Source organism: Sturnus vulgaris, chromosome 21 (assembly GCF_052056855.1).
Source record: "Sturnus vulgaris isolate bStuVul1 chromosome 21, bStuVul1.hap1, whole genome shotgun sequence".
Classification (NCBI taxonomy): domain Eukaryota; kingdom Metazoa; phylum Chordata; class Aves; order Passeriformes; family Sturnidae; genus Sturnus; species Sturnus vulgaris.
Window position 1 is genome coordinate 6,027,620 of NC_142263.1, and position 21,924 is coordinate 6,049,543.

General features: G+C 46.6%; 2 protein-coding genes across 2 annotated transcripts; one reads left to right on the top strand and one right to left on the bottom strand.

Moving 5' to 3' along the window:
- Positions 1–204: 204 nt before the first annotated feature.
- Positions 205–10,871, bottom strand: STYXL1 (serine/threonine/tyrosine interacting like 1). Its single transcript, XM_014876512.2, has 9 exons — positions 10,638–10,871; positions 9,463–9,524; positions 8,882–8,990; positions 8,507–8,563; positions 7,460–7,605; positions 5,980–6,125; positions 4,856–4,950; positions 3,052–3,161; positions 205–969 (listed from the first exon to the last, which is right to left on the bottom strand). The coding sequence occupies exons 1-9, from the start codon at positions 10,738–10,740 to the stop codon at positions 838–840; spliced, it is 960 nt and encodes a 319-aa protein (XP_014731998.2). The 5' UTR covers positions 10,741–10,871; the 3' UTR covers positions 205–837.
- An 89-nt stretch (positions 10,872–10,960) lies between these two features.
- On the top strand, positions 10,961–19,419 carry MDH2 (malate dehydrogenase 2). The gene is made up of 9 exons (XM_014876511.2): positions 10,961–11,066; positions 12,919–13,087; positions 13,842–13,925; positions 14,869–14,978; positions 15,501–15,626; positions 16,293–16,370; positions 17,477–17,576; positions 17,997–18,148; positions 19,117–19,419. The coding sequence occupies exons 1-9, from the start codon at positions 11,001–11,003 to the stop codon at positions 19,246–19,248; spliced, it is 1,017 nt and encodes a 338-aa protein (XP_014731997.1). The 5' UTR covers positions 10,961–11,000; the 3' UTR covers positions 19,249–19,419.
- The last annotated feature ends 2,505 nt before the right edge of the window (positions 19,420–21,924 follow it).

The window sequence follows — 21,924 nt, forward strand, 5'->3', positions numbered from 1 at the left end:
CTCTGCCTTTCCTTTAAATGGGAGCCTGGAAAAGAAGGAATTCCCTGAAATCGCCGCGCTTCGCTGGCTCGCTCCCGGCTGTGTGAGCTCGCTCTCAGCTCGGGCAGCTCTCGGGGTGCGTTCCCGGCCCTGCCGCGCGTGTCACAAACAGAAACCCAAACCCGCCGCTAAATCCCAAACACAGAGTGCTGCAAAGCCAGAGCGTGTTTTCTGTCGTGTTTTATTTTGTGATGCCAAAAAACAGAATTCGGAGTGCAGTAAGAGGGAGGACGGCGCTGAGTTTATGTTTCATGTGACAGCTGTGACCGAGGCTTTAAAATTGCCAGCTGTGCCCAGAGGTTTGGTTGTAGGATTAGAAGGCAGCAAAGGAAGGGTGGACTTGTCAACAGTCCAACAAGCGAGTCTGTGAGCCCATGGTCATATCTGTGAGTAACTGATAAGGCATTCACAGGGCACAGAGACTTTTGAAACAGGGAAATTCTGTTGTCACCTCTCTGGGCTGGAAATGGGCACTGTCAGACTCTAAATTTATTATTCCAGACCATGGATAACAAACCTTTAGAGAGATAACCCTGACTGCCCCACAGCTGGGGGTATAATCCCTTTTGCTTACAAAAGAGTTGAGTTGTGTCTAATGGGCCACATACTGCAGGACTTGCATTCCCCAAACTGCCACCTCCTCTAGCACAGGTGAGTTCCTCAGGAGGGTCCAAATCTTGACCCAAAATGACATGGAGCTAAAGAGGAAAGCATTTGGGTCTTTTTTCACACAGTGTTCAAGTAACTTTCTCCTCAGAAAGGGGAAGGGAAGTGGCTTTCCCCATGGGAAGTTCTCTGTCAGTAATTTGGTTCAGAGACGTCTGTGACTGGGCATCCATAGATTTGGTTCTCCCATGCTGAGAGCTGTTCCACAAAGCCCCGGTTTGGTCTCATATTCATTTTGCATTTCAGAAGGTATTTCCAAGCTCTCTGTAAACAGAAGTAAAGAAAAGAAGTGTTAGGAGTTGAATAGTAAGTGACTCATGGGCATTTCCACAAAGCAGTTACACTTCAGTCAACAGCTTTGTATTTGCTGTCTGTGCTGGACAGCAAGAACCTGCAGAGAAGAGTTTGGTACCAAAGTGGGGACAGGCTGGATCCAGATGTGAACCTGAGAGAAACCTGTCCCCTTCATGCTCTGCTCTCCTGGATACGAGGACAGGCTGCTTTCACTACTTAATGTTATTCTACTCTGAGGAGTGATGCAGTCCTGGATTTTCTACCCTAAAATGCTGTTCCTTCCACAGATGATGAGCAAAGCAGTGAAGTGTCAGCTATTAAGGTTATAAAACAATGAAGGCTATCATTTTTTTGGATTGATGTGACCTGATGTGGCAGAGCAGTTATGACCTCGCAGTTATCCCACTGTATTAATTACAGCCATCTTAATTATTTGTTAGCTCCAAGTAATCACCTAGAAACTCTGACACACACAGGGCACATCCACCAGCATTACTCCAGCTCTACCCCTGAGTTTTCCTGTCAGTGCTCATCTTCCTGCTTGTAAAGGAGCTTGCCCCCTGCACTTGGAGGGTTGCTCAAGTGAAATGAGACCAAAGGTCAGCAGATAGTGCTCCATTGGTTTGTTTTTCTAATCTTGCTGATTCTGCAGGCTCTGAGACTGATATTCCAATATTTACTCCTCTGAGTCAACAGTGTGGGTGTCTCTGGTTCCCCTGGTCTCAGTAGATCTACTCACATATTGCTCACTGATTGAAGCAGGAGCTGCACATCCCAACTCCTTGCTTTTGTCTTTTTGGAAGCTTTCAAAGATCTTTGTCTGGATTGGCTAGAGGATCACACAGGAATCTGTTGCACTGCTTTTGTCTGCAAGAAACAAACTTGTCTGCCAGGGTAATCCCTCAGGAAAGCTTTGCCTAGCCAACAGAGGGCAAGCACTGCCCTGTCAATATTTTCTCTTTTTTTTTGGCATTTAGTGAAATGTTGAGATCAACCTGTTGATGCCAACTGAGAGGAATGGCAAGGCTCAGGCTTTGACTTTTGCACTGCCATTGGAAGCACTTTCTGTGATTCAGTGAGTGAGTGGCTGTTATCAGCCTGCAGGAGCAATCACAGCCCTGTTAGTGCAGGGATTGAACCCTGTCTGAGCCCTGCTGGCACCCTTAGCCTCTAATTACCCACTGGCACACAGCCATGGAAAGAGCTTTCCTCTTACGTTGGACATGTGTGCACAAAATCAATGACCTTATCAGATACAAACCCAGCTTTAGTGAAGTTTGGATCAATCCCTTCAAGCTCCCCAGCTTTCCAAACAAGGGTGAGGTTTTTAAGGAGATGATGGTCAGTTGCAATGGGAACTCTCCTGCTTCATGTTAGGAGGTACCAGGAGATGCTGCCTGTGTGTTGTATGGAAAGGGAGAAAGGCCTGGCACCAGGGGAGAGGCCACCAGGCTCTTGCACAGCCAGGCCATTCCCAGCCATCCTTCTTTAATTTCTTTCATTATTCAGAGCTATGGAACAGCCTGTACTGGCCATCTGACCTGTACATCCCTCCTGGGCAAGTATTATCCCATTCCACATTTCTATACACAGTGTCTGTGTGAAGGGATTGCTTCTGGAGGAATAAAAAAAGGATTGTGGAATAAGTCAGTGCTGAAGTCAATGGTAAATGAGAGCCCTGGAAACACTGGGTTCTGAACTTCTATAATGCCATGGAATGAAGAGATAGGATTAACTGCAGTAGCTTCCACTCTTTTCCTCAAATCCAGGAGAAAAACATCATGTTTTGTATCCATGGCTTTGCTTTAGTTAAGTAGGGAAAACAAAAATATCACAAGTTCTAGAGTAAGGACTCACATATCCAAAATCACACCGAAGCCACCTCCTTAATTGTCTAAAGAAGATGCAATCTCAAATCATATAATCAGTTCCATTATCAGGTGGATAATGTGCATGAAATCACAGAGAATGTCTTATTACTACAGTGATGGGGCTTCAGAAGGAGCAATGAAGTGCAGAGGCAGTTTCTGCAGGACTGTGACAGTGACATACCTGCAGGGAAAAGCGACAGGAGTGCATCAGATAGGCCATGGTGGCTGTGCTGCTCCGGCTTATCCCCAGGCTGGAGAACACCAGCACTGCTCCCACGTCCAGCTGAGCATCTGAGTCAAGAAATGCCAATCACAAATTAGTGAGCTGGGAAATGGAGCTCCCCATGGCAGAGTCAAGCACTAATTTGGTGACAGCTGACAGGGGGGCTGCAGCCTTGAGAGACAGGAGCCCTCAGGAACCCTGACAGCAGCAGATGGGCACTGCCAGCTCCCATTTCTGTAAGCTTTTGCCTTTCTTAAAAATCCACAGTTAAAATATGGCCTTGAAGAGCAGCACCAATGACAATGACCAGTCAATGCTTCATTACACATCAGTGTCACCTTCACTTTGGGGATCTGAGGAGAAGTGGTCTTTTATGACCTATCAGCTGTGGTCAGCATCACAAATTCTCCCCAGACAGATCTAAAGGTATTGAAATTTTATTTTGCCTGGAAGGTTGCATATTTAGTTCATAACCTTTTAATTCTTTCTCTCCCTCTCTAGACAGAATGATGTGTTTAAAATATTAGCTTCTGAACTCCAGAATTCATAGAGCAAAGCCTTTTCTTTTATGCTGTCATGATGTTTTGTTTGTTCTTTTTTTTCCCAAGCACTAAGCCAGCATTTTTAAACTCATTTCTATTGTGAGATGGTGGTTCTATCCTAAGATCTGGGTAGAACTGGCCTCACTCCAACATACACCTGGCATGAGGACATGCACACTCCTCTTGGAGTATGTGGAGAGCTTTAGTCTCGTGTTCTGGTTTGAGTAATCTGCTCTCCACTGCCAAATAAATAGTTCCACTATCAGGTAAACAGTGGAACACTTCCACAAGTGCAGCTAATAGACTCTTGTAGTCTAGTTTGGGGACAACCAGAAATCATGTGTGCTGTCAGAAGGAAACTTCTGAAATACTACTGGGAAAAAGCATGAGACACAATGAAAGGCAAGTAAGTGAATGCCAACATTCAGGTGCACCAAATAATGAAATTCAGTTAAAGACTACAAAATTATATCCTCAAATGTTGTTTCTTTGTGTGCAGTTGTCATGTCTGATATTTTACTTGGATTAATGTCTTTGGGGATAGGGTGGTCTTTTGCTTCTGGCTCTGTGCAGCACAGCTCGGCAGGGCCTTGGTCTGTGGCAGGTGTTATTTGATAAGCACAATAAAAGATAATGACATGGTTGGACAGCATCAGGATGGAGCTGCAGGAGCTGTGTCTGCTGTGCAGCTGCAGGCACTGAGCTGCAGAGTGTGTTTTTTGTTGCCCTATCTGATGTAATCAGCTGAAGGCAGGTTCATGCTGTCCAACCTGAAAGTCTTCCTGGGCCCTACGATGGGTCTGCACTGCAAATCACAAAGAATATCAAGGCCTCGTGCTCAGGTCCCTAATGTGTGTCACACTCTGGTTCAGATAAAGCTCTGGTGGCTGAAGATTTGGGCTGGTGAGAGTCAAAGGGCTGTTGCAAAGGAGTAAGAGGGAATCCTATGGAGTCCTGGTAGATACCTTGCTGCAAAGCCTTTCCAGACTGGGTGGAAAGCTCCCTGTTATCAGAGTGAGATATCCTTTAAAGTGAGCAGGGACATCAGAGTCAGATGCCCTGTAAAATCTCCTCTCTGTCCAGCAGGCTGGTTAGTGAGGCAGCTCTGGTATCCATCAGGGTGTGGGCCTGCTTACCCTCCTGTCTGGGCTTCCTGTCACTCCCATCTAATATCCCACAGTGAGCAAGGGCTCAGGAATTCCAGATCAGGATCCACTCACCTATGAAATGAGAAATTGTGGGGAAGGAAGAAAAAAGATCTGCTTCGAGTGAATCTGGAACAGATACATGGAGGGATTTACCTTCCTCTGCAAACCTGGAAAAAGAGCACATAGATCAATGGAGCAGAGAAGCAGCCTTGACAAGATGTGTTTGTTGGAGGCAAGGTGATCATTTTGTTTGCTGTTACACGTGAGTTTTTCATCATCATCATCATCATCATTAACGTGATAAGGGATTTGCTATGGTGTGGCACAGAGATGTTTGTAACACAGAACCAGTTTAATCACTGATTTTCCATATCAGTGGTATCAGCATTGATGCCTTAACCTACAGATAGATAACCTACAAAGAGAGAAATGAAAACAGATGAACTGAAAGCAGGTGTGCTTTCACAGAGTGTATGTTGGCTGTTTTGTGGAGTCCCCCAGTTCCGTTCATGTGGGGTTTTTTTTTCCTTTCCACAGTCTCAGAGAATTTACGGGGCAAAAAATTGGTGAGGAATTTCCAAAATGCAGAAGCACATCATGCAGAGAGGGCAAGGGAATATTACCCACAGTGCAGAGACACTCCTCTGGAGCCAAAGGCATGAGAATGTCTGCTGGTTCACATCCTGGAGTGAGTAACTGGATTTGTTACTTTGTTTGGGTCACCGCCTTGAGAAGTGCCACTGGGTTTTTTCACTCTGTGAAACTGCATTTCCAGCAAGGCCTGCAGACTGAGCTGACTGATTGTGGACAGAATAGGTAAGGAAGGAAGCCCAAAAATATGATATATTGGTGATTTAGCTTTTACACTGATGTTTTGGTAAGGCTTTGCTCTGAAAGCTATTTAGAGATATAGGTTTTTCCTGAAGAGTGATGGTATGTGATAGACTTGAAATACCAAGGGCTTCCCAGTCCTCCTCTTACCCAATTCACCTGTGGTATGGTCAAAGGCTGCAGGACTGTGTTGCTGCTGTGCTAACTCTGGAGCAGAAATTAGAAAACTGAGCATGAAACGGCACTGGAATCTGCACAGAGGTTTCCTTGGAAGGCCACAAAATCTCTGCCAATAAACTCTGAGTCACCTCATTTTTTCACATCACAGACACTGGTGAGGGTAAGCCTTGAACAGTTTAACTTACAGTGTTACAGGCTGTTCAGAGACGTTGACCAGTGCTTTGATCTTCAGATCTTTCTGAATTTGTTTGTCACTGGCCTGCTTGAAATTGCCCATATACAGCTTTGCAGGCAGTATTTCTACAGGGTATGGCTGGAAGGTGTCTAGTTCCTGCCAGAAAGAAACCACAGGCTCAAGTTAGAGAGTGTCTTTGCTCCCATTAGCCTGATAAGTTCTTAAACAGAAGTCATGTGAAGAGTTGAAAAGGTACTTAGTCAGCAGCCCATGACATATTTTAGTGTAATGATTCATTCAATCACCTGGATTTGCTGTATATTGAAGTCTTTGCTAGTTTTACTGACAATAATTAACAGCCTCCCTGTTGTGGTGGCATTACTTGAAGCAAATCCCAACTAAACAGGAGGTGGAATACATTCTTTCCATTGTCTGGAGGGGCAGCAGCATGACAGATCCCTTTGATGTTCTCCCTGGTTACTGTTTGCAAGGCTAAATGAAATAATCTGCCACCTGCAGAGCTGCAGGTGCCCTGGAGTGGCACAGCACAAATCTGCAGCTGCATCCGGTGTCGGCAGCGTGGAGGCTGAGAAGGAAAACACACAAGCAGTCAGCAGTGCCTCGACATCCCTCAGGGGTACATGGATACTGCTCTGGGAGCACAGAGGAGCAGCCCAACAATATAAAGCTCAAACTGAGAGGAAAGGAGGTGCCTGTGTTCAGCTGAGTCTGAGGGGGAAGCTCAGCAGTGAATTGCCCCTCAGAGAGCAGCACAAAGTGAATCGATTTTCCCTAATGTGCTGTAGCACCCACAGGTTAGCATCCTGTCATGGGCTATTTCCTGGGAACCAGAAGGGAACAGTGGGAACAAAATACACCTTGGAATGAAATGCTCTGTTATCCAGCAGCTTCTTAACCTGCCCTGCCTGTCCTAAATGTGCAATAAAAGGTAATTGTTTCTCATAAGCTAAACAGCTTGATGTTTATAGGTGAAACCAAGCAATCAGGACACCAGTGCTTGAGTGGATGGCTGTTTTCTTCCTGGCCTATTGAAACAAGGCACCAGCACTTGCTTTGTGACTCTTTCCAATGAAAAGACACGGGTCATAGTGCTGGGTAGGAATTGTACTTCTGTTTGAAAACATTTACTGTGTACTGTGCCAGATAACCACGTGTGAGAGAGCAGCCTGCTTCTTGTCATCATCTGCTACTGTTTGTTCAGTTATCTGTACTCTCCATAGGCCAGTTTCGGGTTATCAGGGGAACATTCCCAGCTTGTTTCCATGAACTTCCTTTTACGAAATAGAAGAGGAAAAAGTGTGGCTGTAAAAGAATCAGTGGTGCGACTCAGAGACTCAAAGCACAGTAACTCAAATTACCTTTATTTCCTTTGTCTGAAATTACTGTAATACCAGGTTTGCAACACCATCTAACCTGAATTCACCAGCCATCATCAGTTGAATATAAATTGGAAATTAATCCCATCTCACCTGAGGCATCCACAGTGTCTTCTTACTCTTCAGGAAATGGTAACAAGCTGAAAAACGCTTGTACCCTCCCTTCAGGAGGAGCACGGGGTGCCGGGTGAACTGCTCCAAGTTTCTGGCATGGAGGAGGGCATCTCCTTCCCCAGCATCTAAAGAGACCAAAGAGCTGTTTGCCCAGGCAGGTCCAGTGTCCCCATCTGCCTCCCTGACATCCACAGCAAATCCCTTTTCATTCCATCTAATGGTCTGCAGAAAACTTTGTTAAAAGCTCAGCTTATTCTTTACTTGTTGCTGCAGGTCAGTTAAAGGGGGTGCTGCTTTTCCCCTCTCATCCTGATCTTTTATTCCTCTCCTGGTTTCTTTTCTAGATTTCTTTTCCTCTCCCCATTTTTCTTTGGGAAATGCTCGTAATAAGTTCCCATAATAAATTTAAATTAATGTAAATTCCCAGGGAAGTTTTATTAATAATCTTAGTTTTATTGAGGCCCTTTTCTTTAGTCTGCTTTAGGCAAAAAGGGAAAAAAGGAAGTATCTTAAATTTTTCACCAATGTTTTAAACTCCCCTCAATGAAGTAGATTATGTGAGATGGCTGCTCCTCCTCCTCCCATGGAATCCATCCTGCTTCCCTCTAGCTATGTCTGCTTTAGAAATAGATCAGCACAATAGAAACCCAGTTCTGATTCTTCACACCTTCCCTTTACTGCCTCATCACTGAGCATTTAGGAGCCTGCTTGCTTTATTCATTCCTTACACCTCCACTTTTTTTTTCCTTTAAAAAGTGATGTAAATCTTTGCTAAAACTCCTGTGTCCTTTGTAAGGCCCAAACAAGCAGAAGTGTTTCTGCTCACAGCAGAACTCCTTGCCAAAGGATGTGTTAAAGTCAAACATTTCCATGGTTCAAGGAAGATTGAACAATGCCATGGAAAAGTTTCCAGCACTTCACATTTCTTGGTGAACTCCATCAAATCACCACCCCCACTAAAGGTAAATCTTTTTAAATATCATGAAGTGGAGGCCTTTTGTGACCCTCAAAGAAGGAAGTACTCACCCTGGGAACACATGGAACCTGAGCTGCTGATTTCAGTCCCTGAAGCAGCACTGTTCCCTGAAAGGCAATCGTTGGACAAGCCAAATCTCAGGGAAATGTGGCAAAAAAACGAACCCATTCCTCATATGCAACAAGGGGCTTCAGAGGATCATCCACAGATGGGAAACCAGGGCTGTCAGGTTGCTTTGAAATAAAACCTTGATATTTGAAGCCTGAGAACATACACAGCACAATGAAAAAACAGAGGCAGAGCACAGTTTTTCACACAAAACTGGGAACATTTACATCTCTTCCAACAAGCTCATAAAGTGAAGTGAGGAACTGGAAGAATCTCTGTCCAGCAGTGAGGTCTGGACTGACATGGCTCACACATACCTGTTTCTTTCTCCTCCTCCTGATAGTCAGTGTCATGGTCATACACCACACAGAATCTGACATAGCCCAGCTCCTCGGGATTTGGGATCAGATACTCCCCCGCAGGATTCTACCAAAATGACAGAGGAATTCCATCAGGAGCACGGCTCCACTCTACTCTGATGGCATCAACACTCCTGACATCTTGCAAGTTACAACTCTCTCGCTAGGTGTTGGGTTTGTACGTGTGGGTGGACACGACACTGACAGCCCCGGTTAGAAGTCAGCAATGATGCAAATCACGCCGATTGCTTCACCAGCAGCAGCGGTGCAGATGCCAGCGCTGTCCTTGTGAGGCAAGGCTGCACTGCGTGAGCTCTTGTGCAATGTTTTTCCTGACGTTTTAGCTCCCGTGTGCCAATCCTCCGGGCTGCTGCAGCCACCTTTGCTTTGTGACAGAATACATCCCCCCAGTGGCAGCCGCGGGGCACGGCCGAGGCAAGGCAGGGGCTGGGACATTTCCCCTGGGTTTCAAACCACTTCTGGCTTCCTGCTAATTGCTAAACCCACGGATGGTTCACACAAAAAAGCAATCCCCTCACCAGTTCAATCCTTTGGGCTGTAATAATGTGGCTGTCATTGAATTCACGCTGAGAACGGGCATCTGAAAGAAACCAACCAAAACAGAGCAATTGGCTTTTAAAGGTGGAATCTTCTTTGTATTTTGGCTGTAGGAATTCAGGCACTGGCATCACTCAGAGAAAGATTTGGAGATGTGGCACTTGGGGATGGGATTTTGGGGTGGTTATAATGTTGCAGTGTCAGTTGTTGGACCCTATCTGTTGAAGATCTTTTCTAAACTTGATGATTCTGTAATTTGTTTTTTTAGAAACAGAGGCCTTCTGGTGTGGGTATAACAAACTCCGGGATTGATGCGAGTCTGTGTGTAACACCAAGTGATAACCAGCAGTGTTAGTCCTGACTAACTAACAGGATTCCCAGCATCAGTCCTGTGCTCTGCCCTGTGCCTACTCTGACCTGCCCAGCAGCTCTCCTCTGCTGCTCCAGAGCTGGGGAGAGGTGCACTGGAAAGACCTCAACCCCACTCCCAAACTGGCTAACTCCCTCACCAAAACATTTAATGACATTGCAATATCAGGTGCTCTTCTGGAGGTGTTGGCACTATGCAAAATGGAAGGGGTTATCAGGAATCTTTGTGTAATGGTTGAGAAATCTAGTCCAGTTCTAAAACCTCGGGGAGCAGCAGGGGAGAGTGTGTATCCATGGGACTGATGAGAGCAGGGGGAGCCAAGCATGAGCAAAGCCAAAGCAGCACCAGGTCACGGCACCTGAAATGGGATGGGAGGAAGGTCCCAAGTGCCAGGCCCCAGAAATGACAAGAAGTGATGTGTGTGCTTTTCCTCACAAGCCCCATTGGCTCAAGGCTGAGCACAGTGCCTGGCTGCAAACAGGGACAGGGACAGCAGGCAGGGACAGGTGGGCACAGGGAGGAGCAGGGGCAAGAGCGGGACCTGGGGCAGGCAGGGATAGGCCAGAGCAGAAGAAGCAGGCGGGGAAGCAGCAGACAGAGCAAAGACTGGCAGGGGCAGGGAGGGGCATGCACAGGCAGGAGGAGGGACGGGGATCGGCAGAGGCAGGGGCAGCAGCAGGGATAGAAGAAGCATGCAGGGGAAATGGCAGGCAGGACAGAGACAGGGCTAGGCAGGGGGCAGGGACAGGCAGGGACAGGCAGGGACAGGCCTGTGCCGGGCCTCACCCAGCAGGCACAGGTAGTTGGGCTCCGTCAGCCGCGATCTCCACCGGTACTGGTTGATGATGTTGTAGAGGTGTCGGGGCTCGCAGAACATCACCCCTGCCATCCCCCATCCGCCCGGCTGTCACCGGCTGTCGCCGACTATCGCGACACCACGCACCCCGCTCCCCGCCCGGCCGCAGGCAGCGACGCCCGCCGGTCTCCAAGGTTACCTCAGACTGGATCTCGCGAGACTTTGCCCCCCCTCCCTTCCCGCCGTGGGCGGCAGTCTCGCGAGAGCAGTGGGCGGGGCCGCGCAGGCGTCGCGCAGGCCGTGGAGGTCGTTGGAGTCACCGGTGCTGCCGCTCGCGCCCCGCCGTGCCCGCCATGCTGTCCCGCTTCAGCACCGCTACCGCCACCGCCCTGCGCCGCGGCATCGCCACCTCCGCACAGGTACACCGCCCGCACGCCGGCGGCTCGGCGTAAATCCCCGCGCTTCCTCCTCGGTTCTGGGGCTGTTGAGGAGCTCGGAGAGAAGCCGGGGAGGAGCCCCGGTGCTGCTCGTTGAGGGGGCTGTGGAGCACAGGCTCTGCCCGGTGAAGGGCTGCAGGGCGGGGGTGCAGGCCTGGTTGTTCTCCATTCTGGGCCTGCAGGGCTGGGCTTGGACATAGTTCCGGCTGTGGGGCTCGGGTGGAACGCAGGCCCTGGATGAGGCACTGCGAGGCCGGGAAGCAGCCCCGGTGCTCCTCGGATATGGAGCCGTGAGTCTCCTCGGGGAGGGGCTGCGGGGCTCGGGTGTAGCCCAGAACTGGGAGAGGGGCTGGGAGCGTGTGCCGGTGCCTCAGGCAGGGGAGAGGGCTCAGGGGATCTCGGTGCTGGGCCCGGTGACAGCACTGTGGCCCTGCGGGTCTCGGCCCAGCAGCTCCTTCCCTGCTGCAGCCAGGCTGTGAGTGTGATAATCCTGTATGAACTTCCTCTCTCTGGTGGTGTGCAGAGGGTGATGGGTTTGCTGCTTCCTCTCTTTAGTGCAGAAATGCCCCTGTGTTCCGAAGGTGCTAAGAACTAAAGCTGGTGGTTGGGGTTTAGCAGTAATCTTTTGTGTGCTGGCTCCAAACCACTGCTGCTCTGGCTGCACGGATAGAGACCGACCTCTGTCCAGTATTAATTGTCCCGGTGAGATGTAAAAGAGCTATTATTGCAGCTATAAAGATGTCCTGTAACAGGAGAGCCTTATCTAAGTCTTTTAATGTATTTATTTTAATGTATTTATTAGCAGTGGGGTTTTGACCCCACGGTGTCAGCTCAGTCATAAATGGTGCTCATGCCAGACTTTGCTTCCTCCTAAAGAGTTTTATGCTAAATTGTATTTGTCACAGTAGCAAGAAAGCTGGACTGAGGTCCATTTCTTGGATAGATTATTTCCCATCACAGTACAGTAATTAAGCTGTTCATGAAGGGACGTGGAGCTATTGCAGCTTTAATCTGGTGAGATTGTGATAAATAATGGCTTTCTCAGCAGTAATTCCTTGTTACATCTCCACAGTTGTTTTCCATCACTTTGGCAGTGTTGCAATTTAAGGTTGTTCTGGCCCCTGGAAAGAGCTTTTTCTCTTTTGGAGCACCACTTTGCAAACAGGCATTTGTGAGAGAAATTACACCCTGCCAGTCAGTACCTGAGTGAGGATAAAATTGGTTCACTGGGCAGCCAAGCAGAGTTGATTCTCAGCCACGTGATCAAAGCTGGAAATTGTATTGTCACTTAATGTTCCTAGTCCTCAATCTTGAGGCATCTGCAGGTGCTATTTGGGATTTATATCAGGTGCAAACATTTTCTGCACATATATGCAGTGGTTATTACATTTCTTGCAGTCTGTTAAATGTATTGATTTGCCAAATGGATGGCATATTTTTTGGTACTGGCAAGGTAAACTAGAGACACTACAAACCAGATTTGCCCTAAATCAGGCCTGGGCCTGCAGGATGGCAGGTATTAGTCTCAGGCAGGCATTTCCATTGGGAGAAGGGTGATCCTTTGGGTTCCTTTGCCCTAGCCTTGCTTCCCTTTTGAGCCTCCACTTGTCCTACTAGTAAACCTGAAGGATCTCCGGGAGGCTCATTTGTGACCCTCATCTGTGAGGGTCATTTTCTGTAGGCTTAGACTATCAAGTTTGCATAGTACTTGGTAAAAAATTGAGAAACAGAACTAAAAGTAAAGAAAGAGTGGCGAAATCCTCAAGGTCGCTGCTTGTGGAGGGCGTAACTACCAGAACAGCTCTACAACGTATTTTTTGTCTGTTTTGCACAGAACAATGCCAAGGTGGCAGTGCTGGGGGCCTCGGGGGGCATTGGGCAGCCCCTGTCCCTGCTGCTGAAGAACAGCCCCCTGGTGAGCAAGCTGAGCCTCTACGACATCGCTCACACTCCGGGCGTGGCAGCCGACCTCAGCCACATCGAGACCAGAGCCAGTGTCAAAGGTACCTCGGAATGCTCTGAGTTCCAAAGGGATCCTCCCACAGGGGTGGCTGTGACCCTGAGTGCCCATTGCTTGTGAGGAGAGATCTTCACCCACTGATCCTGAAGCCCAGTATCAATTTAAGTAGCTTTTTCCTCAAGCAGCGAATGATTAATTAAGGTTTAGCTGATTAGATTAATGTGTATGGAGATGAAAATGGGCTGTGGTTGCACTGTTGAAGGGGAATTTGTGACATCTGGCAGGAAATGTGCAGTGAAATTATCTTAGAGTGTTGAATTTAAAAGTTTGACTAGAAATAGGTTTAACACTCCCTGGGTGTCCACATGAATTCCATGTGCTTCTTTTCTCTTAGATTCTGATGAAATCAAAACTTAATCTGCTCATCTTTCTTTTATCACCGAAAGGTGACATTTTACATGAATGTGCCAGTCTGCAGTTCTTTGGGGGCACTAACTCTAGTGTTAAGGCTTTTGGAGAGTAAATACACATAGCAGGAAGAGCTGGGAGTTTGGAAAACAGGTGAATGTGAGATTCTCACCACTCACATTCTGTAAGTTTTGAAGCCAGGATAAAACATCAGATGGGATCCATTCATAACTGTATTTCTTTGCTTTTCAGGATTAAGTCTAAATTGAAGGTTAAATTTAAAAAAAAAAAAAAAGAACTTGGATCCCTCTGGGCATGATCTTATACTTCAAAGTGTCAAGTATTTAATAACTGTCAAAAACATAATGTCTGAATGCCTTTCATTTTAGGCTTCATGGGACCTGAGCAGTTGCCAGAATGTCTGAAGGGCTGTGATGTTGTTGTTATTCCAGCGGGAGTCCCAAGAAAACCAGGTAGGTTCTCTTCATTGGAAAGCCCCAGGGCTGCTTTGAAGTGGATCTCTGCAGTTCTGCTGCTCAAACAGCTGTGTCTGTTGGGGTGTAAGTGTTCTGTTAATGCCCCTGCCCTGCTCCTTGTGGTATCAGGCAGCTCATTCAGCCTCTCTTACACTGTCCCTTGTGGAATGGGCTAAATTGATTTCTGGAGTTCCTACTTGGGGCTGAGCTGCAAAGACTTTTCATGCCAGTGATCCTAAATCTCCCTTAGTGTCTCTTGTCCCAGAGCAATACTCAAGGAATAAAAACTAGTTCTTTGTTTCATGTCTCAGCAGAACAGAAATAATCCATTTTGTCTGGCATCAATTATACAGCAACTTCTTGGAGCATCTCCAAGTAAATGCTGTTAAGCCTTCCTAGAATGTTTCTGACCTGCTCCATTTCCACTCTGTTTCCCAGTATCCTATTAGGAATAGAACAAAATTCTAGACTTTAATGCCTAGCTCTTCCTAAATCTTCATTTTTCATGGTTAAAGTAGTTGCTGCAATAGAAATGGGGAGTGGCACTTCCACAACCAGCAATATTTTGCACACTTGGCATTTAAACTGTAGTTGTGGAAGTGACTTAAAAGAGGGAGGAGAATTCATCTTGGGAGCAGTTGTGCTGCTCTGAGCACCCTGGTGTGGGTTGTGTGGTCACAGAGTGCTTCAGGCAGCCTCAGTGAAGTGGGTTCTGACAATGGGCAGTTGGGCTGGTTGCTCCTGGAAAGGGCTGATCTCTTTATTAGTGACAGGAGTTACCTTTGGAGCCAGTTCATTGCTGCAACTGGAGAATTTTTTTCTTGATCTGTGGAACCAGAAGCTGATGTGTGTCTGTCCAGAGCAGAATATTGGATTTCTATTGGATTTCCTGCCCATGATGGCAACTATGGGTAACTTAAAATCCTGCCCTGTGTTTTAGGCATGACCCGTGATGACCTGTTCAACACCAATGCCAGCATTGTTGCCTCTTTGACATCTGCCTGTGCAAAGCACTGTCCAGAAGCCATGATCTGTATTATTTCTAACCCAGTAAGTGTTTTCTGGAGACCTTGAAATGTAGAGGAAAAGAAAAACCAAAATCCAGACTGAGAATACTAGAGTAATCCAAATTCCTACTGATTTTGACCAGTATCTTTAAGTTCTGCAGCATATTTGCAGAAAAGAAAAAAAGCCTGATTTTACTAACCCATTTTCTTTGGCTATGTTTAATTCAGAGAAAACTTGGATGTAAAAGTGCTTAGTATCTCCAAGTCTGTGTGACTGGTTATAATGCAGGCTGGTGTATTAGCTGGGATAAAAGCCTTAGCTCACTAAGGGAGGAGCCTTTGTAATGGGAATGAACAAATTTATTGTCTTAATGGTTATTTAAAATTAATGATTTTTATTCCAGCCTGCCTGTAAATTGCTCTTCAATTTAGGCATTAAAGTAATTGGCTACAGTTGATTCCAAATTGGAAGTATAGTTCGGGTTGTTAATTGGCTTGTTAAGTTCATGCATTGGCTTCCTTATTAAACTGCTTTTAATCAGTGCTTGCCTCTTCTTGCTTGTAGGTAAATTCAACCATCCCAATAGCTTCAGAAGTCTTCAAGAAGCATGGTGTGTATAATCCCAACAAAATCTTTGGTGTTACAACACTGGACATCGTCAGAGCGAATACTTTTGTGGCTGAACTAAAGGCAGGTCATGGTTAATGTGCAGGGGGAGGGATACTGCCTGCTTTGATCATCAGATCTATAAAGAAATGCTTCCAAAATCACTACAGAGAGCCAAAGGAGCTCGGATTTCTGTGCAGCTAGAGGCAAAGGCAGTGATTTCCCTGTCTCCCTTATTTAGAGGAGCCTGAAGATAAGGTTCCTTGCAAAATGTGGTTCAAGAGACTTTGACCTTTCCTTTCATAGCTGTCCCCTGCAAGTGAGCTATGTGTTGGCCTTAATTCCCTTGGCATTCCCAGCCCTGCCATGCAACCAGAGGAGAGGGTTGAGTTGTGGGTGTTTGCAAGTGAGGTGTGTGTTTGCAGCTCAGACTCTGTGCTGTGTGTCACAGGATACTCTGCAAAGTATTAGGAGCTGTAACAGGTTACTGCTCTTAATAGCCCTGGTGGTGTTTATGTTGTGCTGCTCTTTATCCAAGCCTGCAGTAATAATATCCTGTAACTGTATGAAGTGATCAAAGTAACTCAGAGTTCTGCTCTGTAGATGTGGCTTTGTCCCTGGAGTGCAGCTGCCTCTGGAACTCCTGCCCTGAGTATCCTGATATCCAGGGCAGAGAGTGAAGTGTGGTGTTTTCTCTTGCTTTTCTTGCCTGTGTGCTCCAGAAGCTGGAAAGTTTCATGTTTCCTTTAGGGCTTGGATCCAGCTCGAGTAACTGTTCCAGTTATTGGTGGCCATGCTGGGAAGACCATCATCCCTCTGATCTCTCAGGTGAGTCAGGGTGACAGCTGTGTGTGGCAGGACACTTGTCAGCATGTTATGGTTGATATAAAGTGCCTGTGTAATGGCAGGTAATGTGCTAGGGTAGAGCCCAGAGAGTCTTCCCTGCTCTCATGGCTGCTTTCCTTCTGGGATGGAGTGCAGGATGAGGTGGAAGGCAACAATCTAAATCTGAACCCCTCTGGGCAGTATAAACAGTTCCAGCTTTCCTCTAAAGGAGTTTGGGGTAAGAACTGAGGAGTAGTATGGATGTTTAGGTATCTTGGCACTGTTTGTGATGGGTATCTCATGACAGCAATACCTGGCTTCAGGAGAAAACTTGAACTGATCTTGCTGTGATGGACTGGACACCCCACTTGAAACTCCAGCACTGAAAGGCACAGCTCAGGCTGTGTAGGGAAGCTGATCCAGCCATGACTGGTAGTCTGGCCCTTCAGCCTGGCTGAAATGCAGTTCTAAAGCAGGTGCAGTCTCTTGGGGAGACGGTGGCATGTGGCCAAGGAGCAGTCTGTAACAAAGAAGCAAAATCTGTGCTCTAATAGGGAATAAAGTATCCTTCACAGATTTTCTTGGGAATAAGAGCAAGAGCTTTGGAGCAGCTGAATGCTGAGAGGTGCTTTAGTTAAACAGTCCATTGGGCAAACACAACTGTGCTTAAACTACTGGTATAGCTGTATATGAAAGTTCAGTGAATTCCTAAATGCTGCTGGGAAACTGGATCTTTCATAAGGCTCCACTTCCATAATGCCACGGTGACCCAAATATTTACAAGATGACTTTCTGGAATTCCTAATGCTTGGAGGGTGCCTGTAGTGCACAGGACTATACAGTAGGGAGGAACCATGGCAAGCCCTGGTTTGGCTGTGAAGCTGTGATTTGTCCCTGAGAAAGTTGGGCATGGCTGGATTCCTGTTCCAGCCCTGATGACTTTTGCAGTTGGTCAGTGTCACACCAGCTGTGAGATTGGGAAACCCATTTTGCCCAGTTCAGAACTGTTGGCAACAACTGCAGAAAGAGATACAAAAAGTATTGTGTACTTTATGCTGAATCTGGAGGGATTCTGGTATTCAATAGTAACTCTTTTTTCCCCTATCCAGTGCACACCAAAAGTGGAGTTTCCTCAGGATCAGCTGGAGAAGCTTACAGCAAGAATTCAAGAAGCTGGGACTGAAGTTGTCCAAGCTAAAGCAGGAGCAGGTGGGTTCTTGAGTAAAGCTTCCAAGTAATTCTTTTTGACTGTGTGTAGGGCTGCAATCCTCTGCAGTTTAATCTTATTTACAGGTTATGGTTGTCAATCTGTTCTGCTATGTCAGCTGCTGCCTGGACTGTGCTACTAGAAACAGCTCAGTGTGTGAGACTAAATATTAACTGACCCCACACCACCTATGGCTTTAAAATAATATTTTCTGTCAAATCAAACTGTTTCTTTTATAAATCTGGTCAATTTGATACATGTAGCTGGCAAAAAGCTGCTGCTTTATCTAACTGACCATGAGCTCAAAGTCAATGACACTGCACTATTCTTGTTTTATAAACACACAGTATGGAAACCTTTGATGCTAAAGGAAGTATCAAATTTCAACATGATCTATTCTAAAAGTGGTTTAACTCTTCCAGGATCTGCCACCTTGTCTATGGCCTATGCTGGTGCTCGATTTGTGTTCTCCCTGCTGGATGCCATGAGTGGAAAGCAGGGGGTTGTTGAATGTGCCTTTGTTCGATCAGACGTGACAGAGGTCCCATACTTCTCTACACCTCTGCAGCTGGGGGTATGTACTTTACATCACGAGCCTTATAAACAGCAACTATTGCTTGTGTCATGTGGGTTTTACTCAGTGGTTTCAGTTCAGCTGAATGCCTGCTGTTACTGGAGTTAACAGCTGAATGTGCCTTTAAGAGTCTGCAGTATTTGGGTATGGTACTTGGGAACATAGCTCAGCTTGACTAGGATGCTGCTGCTTTTATTTGCTCTTAGACTACAGGTCACTGAGTAACCAGAGATTCAGACTTGGCTTAAGAGGTCACACTTGCCTCAAGTCAGGCCTGTTTACTCTGGGCTTTCATATGATTAACCTGAGTCAGCAATCCTGTCTCCTCAGCTTGATCTGCTACAAGCACATTCTCAGAAACAGGCACATGGGGAGCTACAGCATGGATTAGGATTAATAGCTTGCTTTCAGGACCTCTCCTGAACTCTGAAAGAAGTGTTCCTTTTGTCACCCATACCCTGGGGAAGTGGTGAAAAACAATGATGCTGCAGCCCTGTCATGTCTGCTGGGATGCAAAGGGTCGTGTTTGCTCTCTTAGGGACAGGCTGGTGGGGGGATGGAAGCAGAGGGATATTAAGAGGGAATGTAGATATCTTGAAAGCCTGGGAGTGCCACTCTGAGGCGGTTTGAGATGACAGGCAAAGGACATACACCAGTGGAGATCCTCTTACCAGATGGTGGGTGTGGAGTTAGGAAGGATCAGTTGGTGTCAGTCTCCTCCTGAAGGAGCTGCTGGGTTGGCTTCTGGTTTCACACATGTGAGCAGTGAAGAAGTTTGTGAGGACTGTAGAAGTTGCCACAGATAGTGAGAGGCTTGTGAGGCTTTCCAGGAAGCACAGGGTTGGCAGACTAGAGACAACACAGGTGCCAGGCTGAGTCTCTGTCTCAGCTGGATAATACTTGGAGCTGTTAAGCTGTTCTTTAGGTCATTCAATGAATGGTTAATCCTTAAATCCTCTTTCCCTTAGAAAAAAGGAATGGAGAAGAACCTGGGCCTTGGTAAGCTCTCCCCCTTTGAAGAGAAGATGGTTGCTGCAGCCATGTCCGAGCTGAAGGCTTCTATTAAGAAAGGAGAGGAATTTGCAAAGAACTTCAAGTGAAGACTTGCTAATGGGGAGAAATTAACTTCCTTAATTTATTAAGGCATCATGTCACTTTACGACTTCTGATTCAAAGCTCGTGCTTTGATTGAAGTCTGTCTGTATTAGCTTGATGCTTGTTGCCAGTGCAAAGTCTAATCATCAATAAAACGGCCTCATTTTTTCAGTGTACCATGTGGAGTTGTCCTGATGTGCTTGTCCTTTGGAAGGTGGAGGCTGTAGGTCTCTGAGAGGGGATTGGTTTCAGCAGGGATGAAATAGCCTTGGAAAAGGGGATAAGCTGATTACTCCCAACTCTGCTGCTCCTGGGTTTGGGCTCCTCATTCAGCACAGCCACTGGGACCCAGATGTGACCGGTTTCGGATGGGTGTAGGGGCTGCACAAGGGATAACTGAGTGAAATTATCCAAAAAGTGCTTTTTCAGGAGGTGGCATTACCTTTTACCTTGTGTTACCTTAATCGCTTATGTAATTTGATTTTTAAAGGAGTTAGTGAAAGAGCACAGCATTTGAAACGTCAGTTCTGCACTAAGACAATAATTAAACTGCTGAGAGCAACTTCCTTCTAGTTAGGAACAAAAGCCTTGATTTAGCATCTCCATAAATTCCTCTTACATTCCTCCTCTTGTGAATATAAAAATAAATGTCTATGAGAAGATGGTGATGACGAGTTCTGTTGCTGACTTCTTTGAAGGTAAGCTTTAATGAAGGAAGTTATTAATTCACTCTTCCTCTGTGCTCTGCACTGCTTACGCTGTTGCTTTGAATTGCTCTCATCTGTGTAGGTTGAATTCTAAGTTGAACAGATTTTATTGTGATGAGTGAAGGAAAAGCCAAAGCCCAGCACCTCTGGAGGAACTGAGGTGAAATTTGGTTTGAGCCAGAGAACATGGGGTGGTTGCTTACAAGAAAGATACCTAAAAGTTATAGATGCTCTTTGGTCACTGCCTTTTATCTTCCTCCCACGTGTATTTTTTTTTTTTCTGAGCTCTCTTAACTGGATTTTATTCTTTTTAGTTTAGTTAGTTCATCGTTCTGAACCAGATCACACAGTTGTAACTGTTGTAGATGCATGAAGAATAAAGTGCCTGGTTCTTCTCCTGCCCTGTGGAAGATGTGGGCAAGGAGGACAGCGAGCACAGTCCTTGTCACTCCTCTGCAGAAATTCAGTGTGTTAAAAGCTTGGTTTCTTTACAGGAATAGTAATGAAATAGAAGCGTTGGCAGTCATTACTCAGCAGGCTTGGAACAAAGTAATTATTAGGTGGTATTAATAGAATTAAAGAACGTGTTGGAGGGGGGCAGGGGAGGATGTTGGAACTGGAGGACACTGAGGAGGAGTGACAGGCCAGACCTGGTAAATGTGGCAGAGACTGTTCCAAGCAATAAATAAGAAAGCATGTGGCAGACTGCTCTAACTGGGTGTAGGGGTCTTGCAGGCCTGTCGGCAATTTCAAACCTGAAATAAGCAGCACAGAGTGTTACAAATGGTGTGTGTGCACCTGCAGAGGTGTGTGTCCAGTCTGGGTGCCCGGGTGATCGAGGGGCACTGCTCCACGGGGCTGCAGGGAAAACCTTGCCTTGCAGCCAGGAGGACAGGAACACATTTGTTTCAGTCCTGCTATTTTAAATACAGCAGATAGAGCAGATTTCTGAGCATTGGAGACTTTTTAGAAGTTGAGGTTCATCCTGTGGCTTAGGTCATTCAATCTTTTCCTGTGTCAGCAGTCCAAACCCAGCAAAGTCTGGGGGAATTGCATGGGCAAGCAGAAAGCTTTGCTTGTACCAGTAGGGACTCAGGAGCAGCATGGGCAAGTGGAGCTGAGGTGGAAGAGGATTATGTCTCAGCACCTGCTGACTTGTAGGTTCTCCACAGTCTCCTTCAAATCTCCTGAATGTTAACAAAGTCACCACACTATTTGGATTTTGGGGTTGTTTCTTCTTCTCCCCAACCCCATGCTGCATTTTTGGAGTTGCTATTCCCTGTGCTGGAAATCTGCTCCCTTTTGGAAAAGGAGATGAGACACTCTTCTTGTGGCTTTCTGCAATAAAGTCAGAAGCCAGAAGGGCACTGGCAAAAGTGAGAAATGGGCTTGTGTCAGCGTTCCCTGCTTGGTCACATATGCTGTCCCTGTGGCTGAGCAGTGCTGTGGTGGGTAACAATCCCTCTGAAGACGGTTTGTAAAGGTACGGGACATCCCACCCCTTCTCTCTGAGCAGGTTGCCTGGAGGAGGAAGGGATCTGGTGCATATCCCTCCTCGGGAGGAGCAGGACTCAGCTGGGTGTACCCAGATAAGCCAGCACTCTGTTCTGGAAGTTGTTTCCTGGTGCTGTGGCTCCAAGACAAGACCTTCACCCTCTCTCCTGTAAGTTCTGCAGTGATGCTGCCCTGCTGAGTCACAGCACTCACTCCAGTGCTGGCAGCCTTTGTGTTAACCTCCTGTGGAGGGGAGTGAGCAGGTCTGGAGGAGGTGAAAAACCTGCCCTGTGCAGATGTCTTGGGTTTGATCCTTTTTACTGAGCAGACTTTTGTCTTGATGCTCTCTAAGCACCTCTTCCCTTGCAGCATCATTTCTGCACATGGAGCTGCCATCTCCTCGGGCAGCCCAGCCCCACACCAGAGCACAGATGTCAAGATAGAGAGGAGATGTGTGTGGAGAGTAATAAATAAAGATTC